Genomic DNA, 15,134 nt, shown 5'->3' on the forward strand with positions numbered 1-15,134 from the left:
ACCAACATTATAGAGTGTCCTGACACAAACCTAGATGATACAGCCTAGGAATCCAGGCCTAGGCTCTATGGTCTAGCTTATTGCTCCGAGGTTACAAACCTGTACAGCATGTTACTGTGCTGGATACTGTAGGCAACTGTAACACAATGGAAACTATTTGTGTATCTAAGCACACTAAACATACAAAAGGTCTGTATCTACCATAGCCAGTAAAATAAAAAAAATAAACATACAAAAGGCACAGTAAAACTACAGTATTATAATCTTATAGGACCACCATCATTCGTACAGTGTATTATTGACCTAAACGTCATTATGCTGCCCATGACTATATTTGTAGCTCCACTTCAAAGATAAAGACTCTGAAGTTTTAAGCTGTTAAGGAAATTGCCCAAGATCATGTGGCCAGAGAGAAACGGAGAAGAGGATTCAAACTCAGGGAGGCTGTCGCTGGTAGCTTTTAACATCATGTTATGCTGCCCCCTAATGGAACCCCAGATGAATCTGACTTTGGGGGAAGTTTTACTGGCATTCAACATTGTTTTTTTCTGCAAGATCGACTTTCAAATATCTCATCATTTGGTTTTCATGCTAATGTTGCCTCCACTTGCTAATTTGGATATATTTAACTTTTTTCCTGTTTCTGTTTGAGCAATGGAAGGTTAGTCTATTTTCTCATAGAAAAGTGATATGTAAGTTTCCCTTCTCAGCTGATTCAGGGCGGACCTGAAAATTTGGTGAGACAGACAGGTTTCTGTAAATGCAAAATTGAAGGGGTGCCAGGAATGTCTCCCTACCCACAAAATCTCCCCTATTTACTACCTGATGTTTAAAGTCCCACCAACACAGCTTCACTGCTTGGCTTCAAACCATGTCCTTTGTCAAAATGCAAATACATTGGGGATAGATAAGTGACACTGTAATCCAAGCAGCCTGCCAGCCTGCCTGTCTTCCTTCTTCCATTTATTTATTTATTTTTTTTTTTTTCAGTAAATATTTTTGGAGGTAGATTCTAGCTGGGTACTGGGTGCTGGAAGTTCACAGATAAATAAGAAGTGGTCTCTTCTTTCAGAAAGGTTTTGATTTTGAGGGCAGGTAAATGTAAAACAAATATAATACATGTTTTACATACTATGATGAGACTTTTATAAGGTGCAGGGAAATCCAAAAGGGAGGAATGTACTGGCTCTACTTGGAAAGATGAGGGTTTATATCCCTTAAGCCTAACATCTTTCACACTTTAGTAAGAATGAATTATAAAGCTTTTTTTCCCCAGGGGGCATATTTTGGTGATAGAAGAAGAAGGTTTGGAGTTAGTATGAGTTCACTTGAATATTACAGAGGGAATGACAACAGGAAAAAGAGTTCACAATGAAACATCTGGAAGCAAATGTTGACCACTTAGTTGATTTCAGAACTAAGAGTATATTGAGCCCTTTTCACTTATACAAACCTGCCCAGTTGTCAGGCAATGTGTGAAAACACTGTAGTAAAAGAAGAAGCAGTATTTTTGAGAAGAAGTTTACATCTATTCTGCAAGGCCAAAAAAGGTGGTTGTGATTGGCAGCCACAAAGGCAAGCATTTCTCAATTGCATACACCAAGGGTCAGCAAACTTTCCCATAAAGGGCCAGATAGTAAATATTTTAGGCTTTGTGGGCCAGGCAGTCTCTTATGACTGATTGACTCTGCCACAGTAGTGTAGGAGCAGCCATAGGCAATGTACAAATGGATGGGCATCAGTGTGTTCCAATAAAGCTTTGTTTACAGAAGCAGGTGGTGGGCTGAATTTGGGCCACGGACCATGGTCTGCTAGTTCCTGGCTTATACCATTTAATAGGCATAATTTTTGTGAGGAGAGAGCTCTAGTTCCTGGAAGGACAGCAAGCCCTCGTGCAGAGCTCTTTTCCTGACATTATGTAACTACACAGCCTGGTAAGCAGCCGTTGAAAGGAAGTGGGCACATTGAATGGCAGCTGCGGAAAATACTGCGGAGACACGAGGAGGAAGAGAGGGAGGGAACAAAGAGAAACAGGGGAATTATCTGTTTATTTACTTCTTGTTTATTAGTAGTAATGTAAGACTGTCTACTTAAAATATTAGTTCATGGGTTATATTTACTTAATCTCTCATGTATCCATTGCCTGCTATGTACCAAGTATTATGCTAGGTCCTAAAGAAATAATATTGAATAATTCAAAGTCATCACTAGATACAAAATATTCAAATTACCCCCTCTACACCCCTATTGTAGCTTTTTGTAATCTTCAACTGTTTTATAGTATGTGATTGTGACATGTTGAACTCCACAGTTTTCTTTTTTTAAAACTAATCCCATGACAGATTATTGAACCCCACAGTTTTATTAAGACTCCATCCCTTTGACCTAGTTGTTCTTTTAAATTACCAAGACTATTTCTATTATTTCCTCATAAAGATTCCACATGCCAGTGAAAATCACCCCCATGTCATCTTTGCAAATGGCTCAATGCATCCCCATTGCTTAGCCTTCATGTCTGCTGGCTCCATTTAATCATCAACGCTGGATGCAGACTTTACCCGCTCTAGGAAACATTCATTGATTAAATACTCACAAAAATATATAGCATATCCCTCCCTGATGTCTTCTCTAACCAACTATTTACTCGAAATCTCCACTCAGATGTTCCATAGGTCCTCGAACTCAGCATGTCTAAATCTGAAGTCAAGACCTACACCCCACTGACCCATAACTCCCTCCTTCTCCCAAGTTTATCTAGGTCAGCGAATGAAAACATCGGCTACCCAGTTGTGCAGGCCAGAAGCTTGGAGGTCATTCTTGACAACTTCCGTTCCCTCACCCCTTATTCTCTGTCATTCACAAAGTCTGGGTGATTATATCCCCTAAATATCTCTTGCACTCAGATACTTCTTTTTAACTTCATTGTCTTCATAGTTTAACTCACCAACTTCGCATATGTAAACACTCTAATTATTCTACTTAAGTCCACTCTCATCTAAATCCCACGTGTACCTTACCTCCACCTGCTCATATCAATCCATTCAATGGTTTTACCCTACTCTTAGGGTAAAGAACAAAATTCCTAAACATCCTGTTATGCCCTGTCTGATCTGACTCTAATCAATGTCATCATCTTTCTTTGAGACTATTCTTTTTCACTTTCTCTGGACACATCTGAATTAGCTGTGATCTTAGAGCTTAACTCTGTTTCCCACCTATGGATGATTTGCACTCATGGCCCCACTCTTCCTCATGCTTGTATACACACCCTTTGCCACCTAACACTTCAGTCCTCTCCCACTGTTGGTGACACATAATTCCCTGTCCCTGAGTTCAACCCAGTGACTTGGTCTGGCCAAGAATATTAGACCAGATACAGAGCCCAAGCTCTATGAGGACTTGAGTGTTTCCACTTGTCCTGTTGGACTTCTCCCTTCACCGTAAGAAGAACATGCCCAGGGGAGGAGCCCTTTGGTCCCATAAGCAGGATGAGAGACACATGGAGCAGAACCTCTTAGCTGGGCCCAGCCTAGGTCAACTGATTCCCAGGGGACACATAGATTTATAAGAAACAATACTGAGATGTTATTTTAAGTGATTTAGGATGGTCTGTTACATAGTAATCACTAACTGATACACTAACACGGTAACTTGCATTTTCCTGTGGGTTTGTAAATATCCTCTACCTTCATTCATACATTTAGGCTAACCAGGGTTAAAATCAACAAAGAATGTATAGATGGACAGCATCCTTACTACTGTAAACAGCAAACTGTTGCTTGAGAATTAAGGTCCAGTAATAAAACAGTGGCTATTTCTCCCAAGGACTCCTCTGTGACTTTCCAAATGAAATGAAGACCTTTCTGTCAGTCTCACAAATTAGGGAGATGAAATTGGGTGTGGATCTTTCCCTCGCTGCCAGGGAAGCTGTTCGTACGTGGGAGGGATGGCAAATCCACTGCCACAACCCGGGGGCCACACTGAGAGTCCAGAGCTGGTTTCTGAAATGACACAGTCCACTTCGTTCTAGATAAGAGCACAGGCTGTCATAACAGGCATTTTAAAGGTCACCGTAGATTTAAATAGAACATCTCGTTCCTTTTATTCTTGTCCTCTAAATTTTGCTTTGAAAAGCTGTTAAATATCTCTGGTCTTTCCATTTTCTCTACCAGACAAAACCAATTACTAAATGGATGTTAATTAAGCCACAGAGCTAAGGCATTGACAACTCAAAATGAAAACCATGACCGTGTTGTACCTTCCCCCTCAAAATGCTGTGCTCTTAAAGGAGACTCTTGAAATTAAGACTCTTGCACCCACAAACATGAAGAGTGACTTGGGAGTTGTAAAACAACGTGCACTGATCAATAATGCACCATCAGGTTTGTCATGTCAGAACAGAAAGAAAGACGTAAAAGTGAACAGTCAACAGATGTCACAGACTGGAGGAAATAACTGCACACATACCTGGAAGGATGTGATTCTTCTCCCTGTAACAAATTTTAAAAACATATGTTTTAGTCTTGCTCATACCCATCCAAAATTCCAAAGCAGACATCTTGAAAGGAGAAACAATTTGCTGTCCTAGTTAAAATGTTTTGGATTTTTTTTTTTGGTGGGGGGAGACTAGAAATTTGAAGAATTGGCTCTTTTCTCCCCTTTTAAACCAGCCACCACCAGGTTGTCTTTAAAAGGAGTGTATTTGCAGGAGGCCACTGTTATTATCCAATGCCTGACAGACATCGGTAGCCCGGCCTCGGTGGGCCCTTTCTTAAAGTGCCTTCAAGGACTAGAAGAAAGTGACCTAGACCTCCACTGTATTTCTTCCCTAAATTGCTACACCCCTTTGACTTGAGAGCCAATGTTTCTTAAAGAGTGTGTGTCCCCTCAGCAGTGACCTTCTGTGCTGTCTCCTATCACTCCATCGCCTGGCCTTTGGGGGCAAGTGGCAATCCCGGGGACCTACTTTGCTTTGTGGTTCACTAAGTGAGAGGTAGGAGGCTTCGAGCTGTGTTACCTGAGGGCCAGGACACCGTGGTGTGGGGCTGGGCAGGGAGTGGCCTTCTCGCCCCGGGAGAGAGGCCTGGTGAAGACAGCCCCCGTCCGTGGGCGGAAGCTCGGGGAGGGCGTGCTCGTCAGAGGGGCCGTTCTGGGGCTCCAACGAGTCAGCTGCGTGGAGGGCCCTCTCAGGGCCGGAAGGCCACCTTGAGCAAAGCCTCCAGGGCGGTAGGGAGTGCGGAGGATCCTTTGGGCTCCCAGGCAGACTCTTGGAAAGGGAGCACGTGGCGCCCACAGGCTCTCTCCAGCTTCCCCAGGGGGGCACCTGCAAGGCGTGTTGCTGGGGCAGCGAGTGCAAAGTCCCACAGCCACTGTCCCTTAATCTCCTCAGAGTGGGAGAGATGGAAATGCGGCCTGGGGCCTGCCGGTCAAACTGGAGAAGGCCGCCCTGGTTCTCACAGTGCTTCTTACACAGGCTCGTGGGGGGCTGCTGAGGACAGGCTCCGTGGCCTGGGGGTTGCACCACCGGGCAGGATGACCCCGTCTTCCCCGTGAAGCTAACAGGACCCATTGCTGGAAGCTTCCAGGGGACATTGTCCAAGTTGCTCTTCTCCGGACCACACTGGGCTTGCTCAGTTTCCTCATCCAAGTGCCGCCCTTCCTCTGGCATTTCTTTGCCCTTTTCCAGAGAATCACAAGCAGGTCGTTGCATATTTAGTGAGGAAGAGCAGACAGTGGAATCTGTAGCAAATCAGGGAGATTGCAGTGAGAAAAAAAGGTGTCTGACATTTCAAAGGAAAACTTCTAATTCTTCATAGGAGATAGGTAGAGCCCAGTTCCCGTGAGCATCCTTCACGTTTTGTAGATAACTGACATATGACTCCAGCCTTCCCATCTAAATAGCGTACTGAAATCTGTTTACTGTCTACTTAACATCTCTTCCAGCTTCAAACAAAAAAGCCTTTAAAAACTTCGGTGACTTAAGATACTTCTTGGAAACCACATAGTTCCTCATCATTTGATGACTCCATTTTAAGAGAACCAAATATACATGAAATTCTCCTTACGTTCTGCATCAATGTATGTATGTGTGCACTTCAGTGCATTCCAACGATATGAAAATAAGGAAAACAAGGCCTCTTCCCTCAAGGTTTAAATAACAGAATGAGATATAGCTTCAGACATAATCGTTATAAAGTCTCTGACAAAAAACCTTTCAGATTTGATCGATGCCCATGTTTTGGAAAAATGACTTGCAAATTTGAAAAGAAAAACACAGATGCCACCAGGCTACCTACTTCTCATGATTAGAGGTGTCTTCTGGGATTCACACATGCAGAATTACCTCCTGATTAAGCTCTTCGTATGTTCAAGCAAAGCTGGTTCTGCCATTTGACAACTTGAGTCATGGACGTGACTTACAGTTCTAGTATTTTACAGTTTCCCACATGAAGAAGCTATTCACATGTGGGAACACAACAGTCCTTACCTATCCTGTCAGTTACCGCATGAGAGTTAACCTTTGATTATTTAGGCGTGGGACTGTGGAACAGATGGTAGAACTGTCTTCCCTTGCCACGGACAGTGTGGAAGGTGGTTCAGACTGTGTACGATTGTCTGTGGGTGGAACGTCAGTAGTTGACCTCACTTCCTGAGGTCTCCAATAATAGCTGTGGCAAGTCTGAAATTCTAACGTGAAGGTCAGCAACATGAAACCCTTTGGGAATGACCACATTTGGATAGCCAAAATTTGAGGATGGCTAATAATTTACTTTTTTCGTGTTATATAATTTTAATTGCATTAACAACACTTTTTAGAACTCTTTCTACAGCGTATTATTTACTTTTCAACTTGATATACAGAATGTTGAAAACCAATAAACCTTTTTCTCATGACCTGACTTCCTTATGTTGACTATCACTCATAGTACTTTTAGTATGATTACTACTACGTTTACTGTGGCTCTGTGGCAAATACAATCACTGTTACATGTTTTTACAGCATCTGATAATTTACCCGCACACTAAATGGCCCACACTGATGTACTCCCTAATTTTTATTCATCACTTCCCATTATACTTTGTGTACTGGCCTGTGGCAACCCCTCTCTTCTCTTTAATTTGTTTTTTTAAATCTGTTTCAGGCACAGAAGTCCCACAACCTTGTATGGAGAGAATTAATAAGTTCTTAGATTTATTCTTATCAGTAAAGAGGAGGAGCCCAATGTTATAACATTGTCATGACAGTGTTGTGGCACTGATTTTGGGGACTCCATGATCTCTCATATTTACTTCCTATCTCTCATCTTGTGTGAGGTCAAACTAACTGGTATTAGATTTTAGACTGGAGAGTTGCTCGAGGAACTACTTAGATACCAACTAAAGTCAATTCAACTCTTATTTACAAAAGAAATCTGAAATTCTTAATGTTGAGTTGACTTAAATATTTTGAGCAGAAGACTCAAGTTGTTACAGAACTTCACATGTAGAACTAGAATGCATGAGGTATCCTTTTTTGGGTGGTGGAAGAAAGGGGGTAACACAAGCTTGAACACTTACATTTAGCTAAGGTGGGGTTGAACCACTTATGGTTCTAGATTGGGAATTTCGGGTTGCTGCTCTAAAGGCTGATATCAACTCTGCTGGAAAAGAATGAACAGGTCTGTTCTGACCACTGATAAAGTTGGGTATATTGCTGCTTCCTGCAGGGGCCAGTTCCTCATTCTCCCAACAATCAAATGCCTGAGCCGAGGAGGGGCCGGTTCCTCATTCTCCCAACAATCAAATGCCTGAGCTGAGGACCAGAGTTGTAGGTACTTTCATGCCTGTATATACCCAGGGATTCTCTTATTTTTCTCCTTCAGACGACTGTCCAAGTTCTAGGCAGCAGCAATATTAAAGGAATTCAGTATGCTTACATAGGTGCTTGCATGGTAGTTATATCAGAATTCTTGGTCTCTGAGCTTCCCCTCTGTCCTTTTGGCCTTTTATCTCCTCTTTTGAGGGGTTAGGATATACCTTTAAGTTTCCTTTCTAGTTGTCTGGACACAGAGGTGTGGCTGTTGGTAGGAGGTTTATTTACATCCAATAGGATTTAAGACATTGAATATTATTTATTAGTCAGTGTCTTAAATATCGGAACCAAGGCAATAGCAACTGCTGGCATGACTCACCGCAGACATGGAGAAACTTGAACTGCAGCAGGGCTTCATGAGGTGGTTTGCAAAGAGGGAGGAAGAGACCAAGCGCTGGAGTAAATGGATCTGGTTTCTTTCCTAGTTTCGCTGCCAACTAACCTTGTGACCCAGGACAAGTCACTTCTCCTCTACCAGCCTCTGTGCAGCATTTATAAAAAGGGCATGAAAGTACCTTCCTCCCAGGCTTGTTGCAGGAGTTAAATGAAATCATGGCGGAGGCTCCTGGGAGGCCTTCCCTTAATGACTCCCCCCAGCAGACCTGGCTGAGTCAAAAGTTAACAGGAAATCAGTCCATGCTAACTGTTCTCCTTTACGTTTAAAAGACTAAATCGAAACATGATCACTGTAAAGAAAATTTACCGGCCTTTGACCTCCCAAGCTTTAAGAATCCAGCAAACACCCACCGGGAAGCGATCTCATTCTACTAGAAATTAAACCCTGTGGATTAATGATTCACTAGCTCTCATTAGACCCGGAAAGACCAGCAAAACAAGACCAAGCCAAGTTGGTAGTAACAGGACCCGAACGAACAAACGGAAAGTGCGCGAGAGAAACCCGGAGAGCAGCTGAACGTTGCCTTTAATACCTGTGGGATGGTCCGTGGCTGACTGTGACATTGTCCAGGGGGGCCCTGAAAATCCGCAGTCTGCAGAACCACAGAGCGAACTGCCAGGTGAGGCGAGGGCTGGGAGCGACAGGCCCCACACCTGTAACAATGGACCCTGCCCAGCTGAGTGCTCGCAACCCTGATACCAGCTGAAATGAGGAACTAGCCTCTCCCCTCCTTGGAGACATTTCTAATTATTTGTTTATGAAAAAACCTGAAGGGAAACAAGTTCAGAATCTAAGACCGCCTAGAAAAAGTTAGGTGAACAATGGCTGATCCAAAATAGGTCATCAGAAATGATGCAAAGGTGGCTTTTTACATCCCCTTAAGATGTCCAATAATCATCATTGATCGTTCAGTGAGGAAGTTCTAGGTTTCTAGTCTTTATTTTTTCTAAAGTTATGAGAATCATTCTTTGGAACTTTACTTTCTTCACACCTTAAAACATTTTGTGTTGATCTATTTTATTAATGGGATGCTTTGATAAGCCTTGAATAATAGAGGAAATGATCGCCTTACTAGGGAACACATTTGTGAGCGTCAGTTTTCAAATAATTAAAATGCAAACAGAAAGGCATTTGTATGTATCAGCATTTTCATCAGATTTGTACCCCTAAGAACATTTATTTGGTGTCTAGGTGGAGATCATGCATATTCATGCAGCATTAAAAAAATTTCTATAGACTTTATCAAACAAATTCAAACTAATGCTAATTAAGTCTAATTTACTGAAATTTTCATTGCTTGGAGTCATTACAGATACTTATTGTGAAGGTTCCTCTAGGTCAGTGATTCTCAAAGTGGGGTCCCTAGACTGGCAGCATCAGCATCCCTTGGGAACTTGTCAGAAAGGATAATTCTTTCCCTGGGCCACCCTCAGAAACTCTGCGGGAGGGGCCCGATGTCTGTGTGTTTACTCTTCCAGGTGATTCTTACACTTGTTAAAATTTGAGAACCACTGCCTTAGGAAAAATTTAAAAAGGTCTAATTTATAGACGTTGGCCTAGTGATAACCTTTGCATTACTCTTTAATTCTCTCATATTGGTCTTATTAGAGCATCATTTACACAGAACTTTGCAAAATGACTTGATCTCCTCCCCTCACCATCACTGCCACCGTCACCACCACCCAAGCAAAAGTGGAATATCAAGAAGTATCTATTTTGCCAGCATAGAGCCCGCATAACACAGTCTGAGCTTCTGCCAAGCCTGTCTCAAAATGAATTGCTTCAATTCAGGAAGAAAGAAAAATGAATAAAGTCTTTTAGCTTTTGGGTTGTGGAAGGAAGGTCATACTTTATCTATTAGTCCCCTCACGCACATGTGATTGTAAAACTGTCTCTCCTGGGGGATAATGATAATGGAATATTTGATCCCCATGCAAAAATTTCCAACCTCTGGCTGTAACTTCAGGAAGGAAATTAAGAGTCTTACAGAAAGGTCACAAAGGATTATCAGGGAAAAAAAAATAGTACCACTTCCACCTGATTTGTCAAGGAGATGGGGACAGGGAGGCATTTTTTGGGTAGGAAAGGGATGCCCTTGGGTTAGCTTCCCCTTCGAGACCTAGGGCAACTCCACTGACAGCAAAAGTGGCCTTTTATCTCTCAGTATGACACACGGAGTTTCTCTCCAGTTCTGCAGAAGAAACAGCTTGCCTCCCCGTTTTTTGCCTACGCTCTGGGTTTCTCAACTGGGATGTTTTGGTTGAGGAGAAAGTCACCTGGGAAGTGCCCCATGTGGAATCTAAAGTCTAACAAGCTGTTTTCTATCGTGAATATTCAGATCTGAGGCTGCAAGCTATTGAGTTGTGATTGGTCCTCCAGCTTCTTATAAAAAAATTTATCTAACATTAGAAATTAGGAGACTTTATAGAAAAATTTGGATTTCAGGGTTTTCTTTTTCTTCTTTTTAAATTAATCAGTCTGGCAACACTCCATTCCTATTCCCATATTCTCATATATATCAAAGGACTGGATCTGAAGACAGGCTCCCTGTTTGAGATAGGACAAGCACCGTCTAGTTTACCGCAGTCTCTACCATCCCCTATTGTCTCCCTAATGCGGGCTAAAATTGTTGCTGTTGATCATTGTGCTCATGGTGGTTTTATTTCTTCTAGCAGCATTGTAAGTAATGGCCTCAAACTGGAAACAAACCCAGGACCCATTTCAATAGGATGTCCATCATCAACAGATAAATAAATACATTGGCATATTCCTATAACTGACACTATTCAACAATGAAAATTAAGGAGTGACTGTTCTACTCCAAAACACAATGTTTAGTGAAGGAAGTCAGACTACATGATTCCATTTAGGTGAACATCAAGAACAGGCAAAGCTAGTCCACAGTGTGAGAAGTTGGGGCAGTGGTTTTATCTTCAGGGAGAGGTGATGAGTGCAAGTCAAGAGTGTGCCTTCTGGAATGCTTTTAGGTTCCATTCCTTGATCTGAGTACCGGCACCAGAGTGTGTTCTCACAGTGGAAGCTTATTCACTGGTGCACTTCGCTTATTGTACATGTAGTTTTATGTCCACGTATTCTTTGCTTCAGTAAAAAGTGTTCTTTAAAAATTGTGTCTGTGCTGAAAGACAACATTCTGGTTTGCTTACTTTCTGAGTTTGAATTGGCAAATTCCTAAAAAATATTTTCTTTCTAGTTGTTGAAAAGAAGTATGATTTTTATTTGAGTTTCCTTTTAGGCTTTAGGGTTACAAAAATCTAACAGTCCCATATTTAAAATGATTAATATCAATGTATATCAATATAGTTTAATATTTTTGAGTTATTGATTCAAGAAAATTTTCTAGGCAGTACATATTCTGAGCCATTTCATATCCAAAACTGACTTTATTTTGCTATCACATATGCTGGGTATGAAATTCTTGCACCAAAGTGTTTTCCTTTAAAGGTCTGTAGACATTTTTGCATGATTTTCAACTATTAGCAGTTAAAATAGAAGGCCAATAGAATATTTGCTCTTTGGTGAGCTCTTCTTCTTTTTTAAAACTTCTTTGCAATATTGTATACGTTTTCTTGAAGTGTGAAATTAATTTATATGTATTATTTTTAAATTGCCTTTATATTTGAAGGTAGAGATGTTTACTAGTGTATGTCAAGGTATGTTCTGTTTCGCCAAGGATTTGGTGTGCATTCTTGATTATTTAAAATGCTTTTTCCAAATAAAGATTATTTTCTGTATTATTTGACAGTTATCTCTCTTTCATTATTTTCTCTTTCTTTAGGGGAGATCTATTATCTCTTACATCTAATATTTAATCTTCTCTTTACATTATTTTTATTGTCTTTACCTTTTCCCCTGTAGTCAGGAATAATTTCTTGACATCATTTTCTATTTTGCTTGTTCCATTTTCTGCAGAGTCCAACTTGCTTTTAACCGTTTCCATAATGGCTTTAACATCAGTTTTACTTTGAAGATAAATAGGAGTATTTCAGTGCAGTTCTTTTTTATTGCAAAATGTCTCCTTTTTCATAGTGGCAGACTTTAGGTTCTTGAATCACACTGAAACTACAATTCATTTAGTGTGCTGTGAACTTAGGCATGTGATTAACCCAACTCTGTATATGTCGTCTAAAGATTAAAGTCAAAGAATCATGAATCAGACAATTTCTGACTTTTTCTGTTTCTTGAAATAACTCTATTTCAAAGAAAGGTAGTTTGCCTGAGCCATCTTAGAATCTTGTACTTTATTCTTATGACCTGCAAGCTATTTAGCCAGGCCTTCTGGTTATTCTATTTGCTCTTCCTTATAGAGGGATATCTTTGATTGTCTGGTGTTGATGTATGATCAAGAAAGGGTGGACTGGGTTCTATAAAGTAACGTGTGGGTTTATATCAACATATCTCAAATACAACCTGTTTGGAAGGAAGAAACGGGAAAAATAAAATTAAATCACTAGATTTAATTTTAATCACTCAGCAATTTTGAAGGCTAAGGGACAAGGATCTAGAGCCACAGCTACAGTGACAAGCAGCCCATGAGCTGGTGTCCTTGCAGTTAGGTAGGACTGAAGGGCACCCCAGCATGCCTAGTCCTTGCTTGCTGGGACCTTTTGCCAAGAGCAGAGTCTGCAGACTCCCCCCAGGGCTGCCATGGTGAAGGTGGGAGGGCCCAAAGGGCTGGGCTTCCCCAGGGGACCCAGCGCACTTCTCCCTTCTGGTCTCAGAACTGCGCCAACCTCACTTTGAACTGGGGTTTTAGCAGACATTTGTTAGTAGCCTCCCCATATCCATGGCCTACTCCCCCTTCCACAGTTGCAGCTTCCACAAGGTTCTGTGTGTTTCTCTCAGGCTTATTCCATGCCTAGCTTGAGGGGTGGAACACTTGACCTTGGCTAAGCCAACTATGCCTTCCAATCCCCGGGCTGCAGGGATTGGCTCAGGAGAAGGGCATGTGACCTAAGCCAGCCCTATCAGTGTGACTCTCAGGGATTTTGCTGAGAATTCTGGGACAAAGACACTCTTTCCTGATGGAGGTGGAAGAGGAGGCCGGCAGCAGTGGGAACTGTTGGTAGGTATCTTGAGACACTATAGCGGTGGAGGAGCCTGTTTTAGGATATATCTGACACTATGACAGGGAGAGTAAAGTTAGAAAACAAAACAAAGCAAAACTGGACTTTAGTGAAATCCTGAGTAGCTCAATCAGTCCTCAAACTCTAGAAAGACATTTCTCTACATTTACATTTCCCTAAGTCATTCAATTTCCTTTATTGTTAAACCACTTGGAGTCATGCTTTCTTTGCTCACATCCAAATGCATCTTCACTGATATAGAACTGTCAGTGGGGGCAATGTGGGGGTCTCTTGGTTCCTCTTACCTTCCAGAAACATTGCTCTCAGGAGGAGAGCAGTTTTCAGCATCATCCTTTGATCCAGGACCACTTAGATTGTATCTGAAGAATTAAGTCCTCTGGATTTCTGGACTATAGGTGGCACCAATCCTTGATTTCCAGTGGTCATGCAGATGTTTTCCAATGTGAGTATTTTCTTGGTCACTGTATTCATTTTCTAATGCTGCATAACAAATTACTGTACATTTAGTGCCTCAACACAGCACACATTTATTATCTCACAGTTTCTGTGGAGCAGGGATCTGGCACAACTTCTCTGAGTCCTTTGCTAGCTTTCTCGCAAGGCTACAATCAAGGTGTTGGCTGGACCATGTTCTTTTCTGAAGCTGGCGGGGTCCTCTTCCATTCTCACATGACTGCTGGAAGAATTCAGTTCCTTGTGGTTGTAGAGTTGAGGTTCTCAGTTCCCAGAGGCCCCCTGCAATTCCGGCCATATGGTCTTCTCTATTGGCGGTTCACAACATAGCTTGCTTCTCGAAGGCCAGTGGGACAGCCTTTCCCTCCAGTCTTGGACTGGAGAGTGACTTGGAGTGGGACAGTCATTTCAACAAGAATTGAGTTTTTCTAATTGGAACATAGCTAGGCTAAAATATGTCCCCAGCCTCTAACACCAAGTCTTTCTTTCACTGTCTTTGACGTCAGATTGGCCTGAAGAATGGTTTTAAGTGTTTCTGAGGGATAGAAGCCAGTGTGGAAAAGTGAAAGTAAACCAAGACACGGGGCATGGTAGAAACCCAGGAAGCAGACACAGCTAAGGTTTTTTTTTTTTTTTTTTGCAATTCCAAAGGCTGCCTCTGGCTCTGTACCAGCCCATCTGTGTTTGCCAACACCCAGCAGGAAGTTGTGGGGGTTGATTTCAGTGCGGGCTGCTCTTCATTTTACTTTGAGTTCAGCAGGGGCTCACCGTAGTGCTTAGACTTACCTGAATGTATTTGTTCTGATGTTGACTGAACCTGCAGCAAATGATCTGCCTTGGAAACGGAGGAGATGAGATTTAGGTGTAAAATTTATTTCTGAGTTGTGCCGAAGTCCTAAGCTGCTGCTGATTCACTTAGAACGTTTCAGCCAGCTCAACTCAACCAACTTTGAGTTCTGACATTTGTAAAGTGACTCCCTTGTCAGAATTCTAGCTGTAAAGAAGTTAACAACTGCAATAACAACCTTGGAAATGAGTTTTAAAAGCCCAACGGGGTGGGGAAAATAAGCCTGTGAATTTTATTTTTAAGTGTAATAAAGATAGTACAGATAATTACGCTGAAAATTATCCTATTTCTGGTTCTTCTTTGTCATTTAGGGCCCACTGTAAGACTTCATCCATTTTCCTATGATCTCTGTCCCTAAGTCATAATTCTAGCGTGATTATGTCAAAATCATCTCCACAGTAGCCAATCGTGGTGTTACAAACAGAGAATTAAGACTTCAGGTGGTAAATAAACAGAAACAGCAGGAGCCTTAGAAACAGA

The 15,134-nt window shown here is 41.7% G+C and overlaps 1 protein-coding gene across 2 annotated transcripts in view; it reads right to left on the minus strand.

Moving 5' to 3' along the window:
* PLEKHG7 (pleckstrin homology and RhoGEF domain containing G7) overlaps positions 1-5,774 on the minus strand; it is a 55,007-nt gene extending 49,233 nt beyond the window's left edge. For both annotated transcript variants that reach the window (XM_045553255.1, XM_045553254.1), the window contains exons 1-2: positions 5,018-5,774; positions 4,468-4,490 (exon numbers count right to left, since the gene is read on the minus strand). In XM_045553255.1, the coding sequence (XP_045409211.1) occupies positions 4,468-4,490; positions 5,018-5,710 (716 nt within the window). In that variant the 5' untranslated portion in view covers positions 5,711-5,774. The remainder of the gene's footprint in view (positions 1-4,467; positions 4,491-5,017) is intronic.
* Positions 5,775-15,134: the final 9,360 nt, after the last annotated feature.

This window comes from Lemur catta, chromosome 6 (genome assembly GCF_020740605.2).
Source record: "Lemur catta isolate mLemCat1 chromosome 6, mLemCat1.pri, whole genome shotgun sequence".
Classification (NCBI taxonomy): domain Eukaryota; kingdom Metazoa; phylum Chordata; class Mammalia; order Primates; family Lemuridae; genus Lemur; species Lemur catta.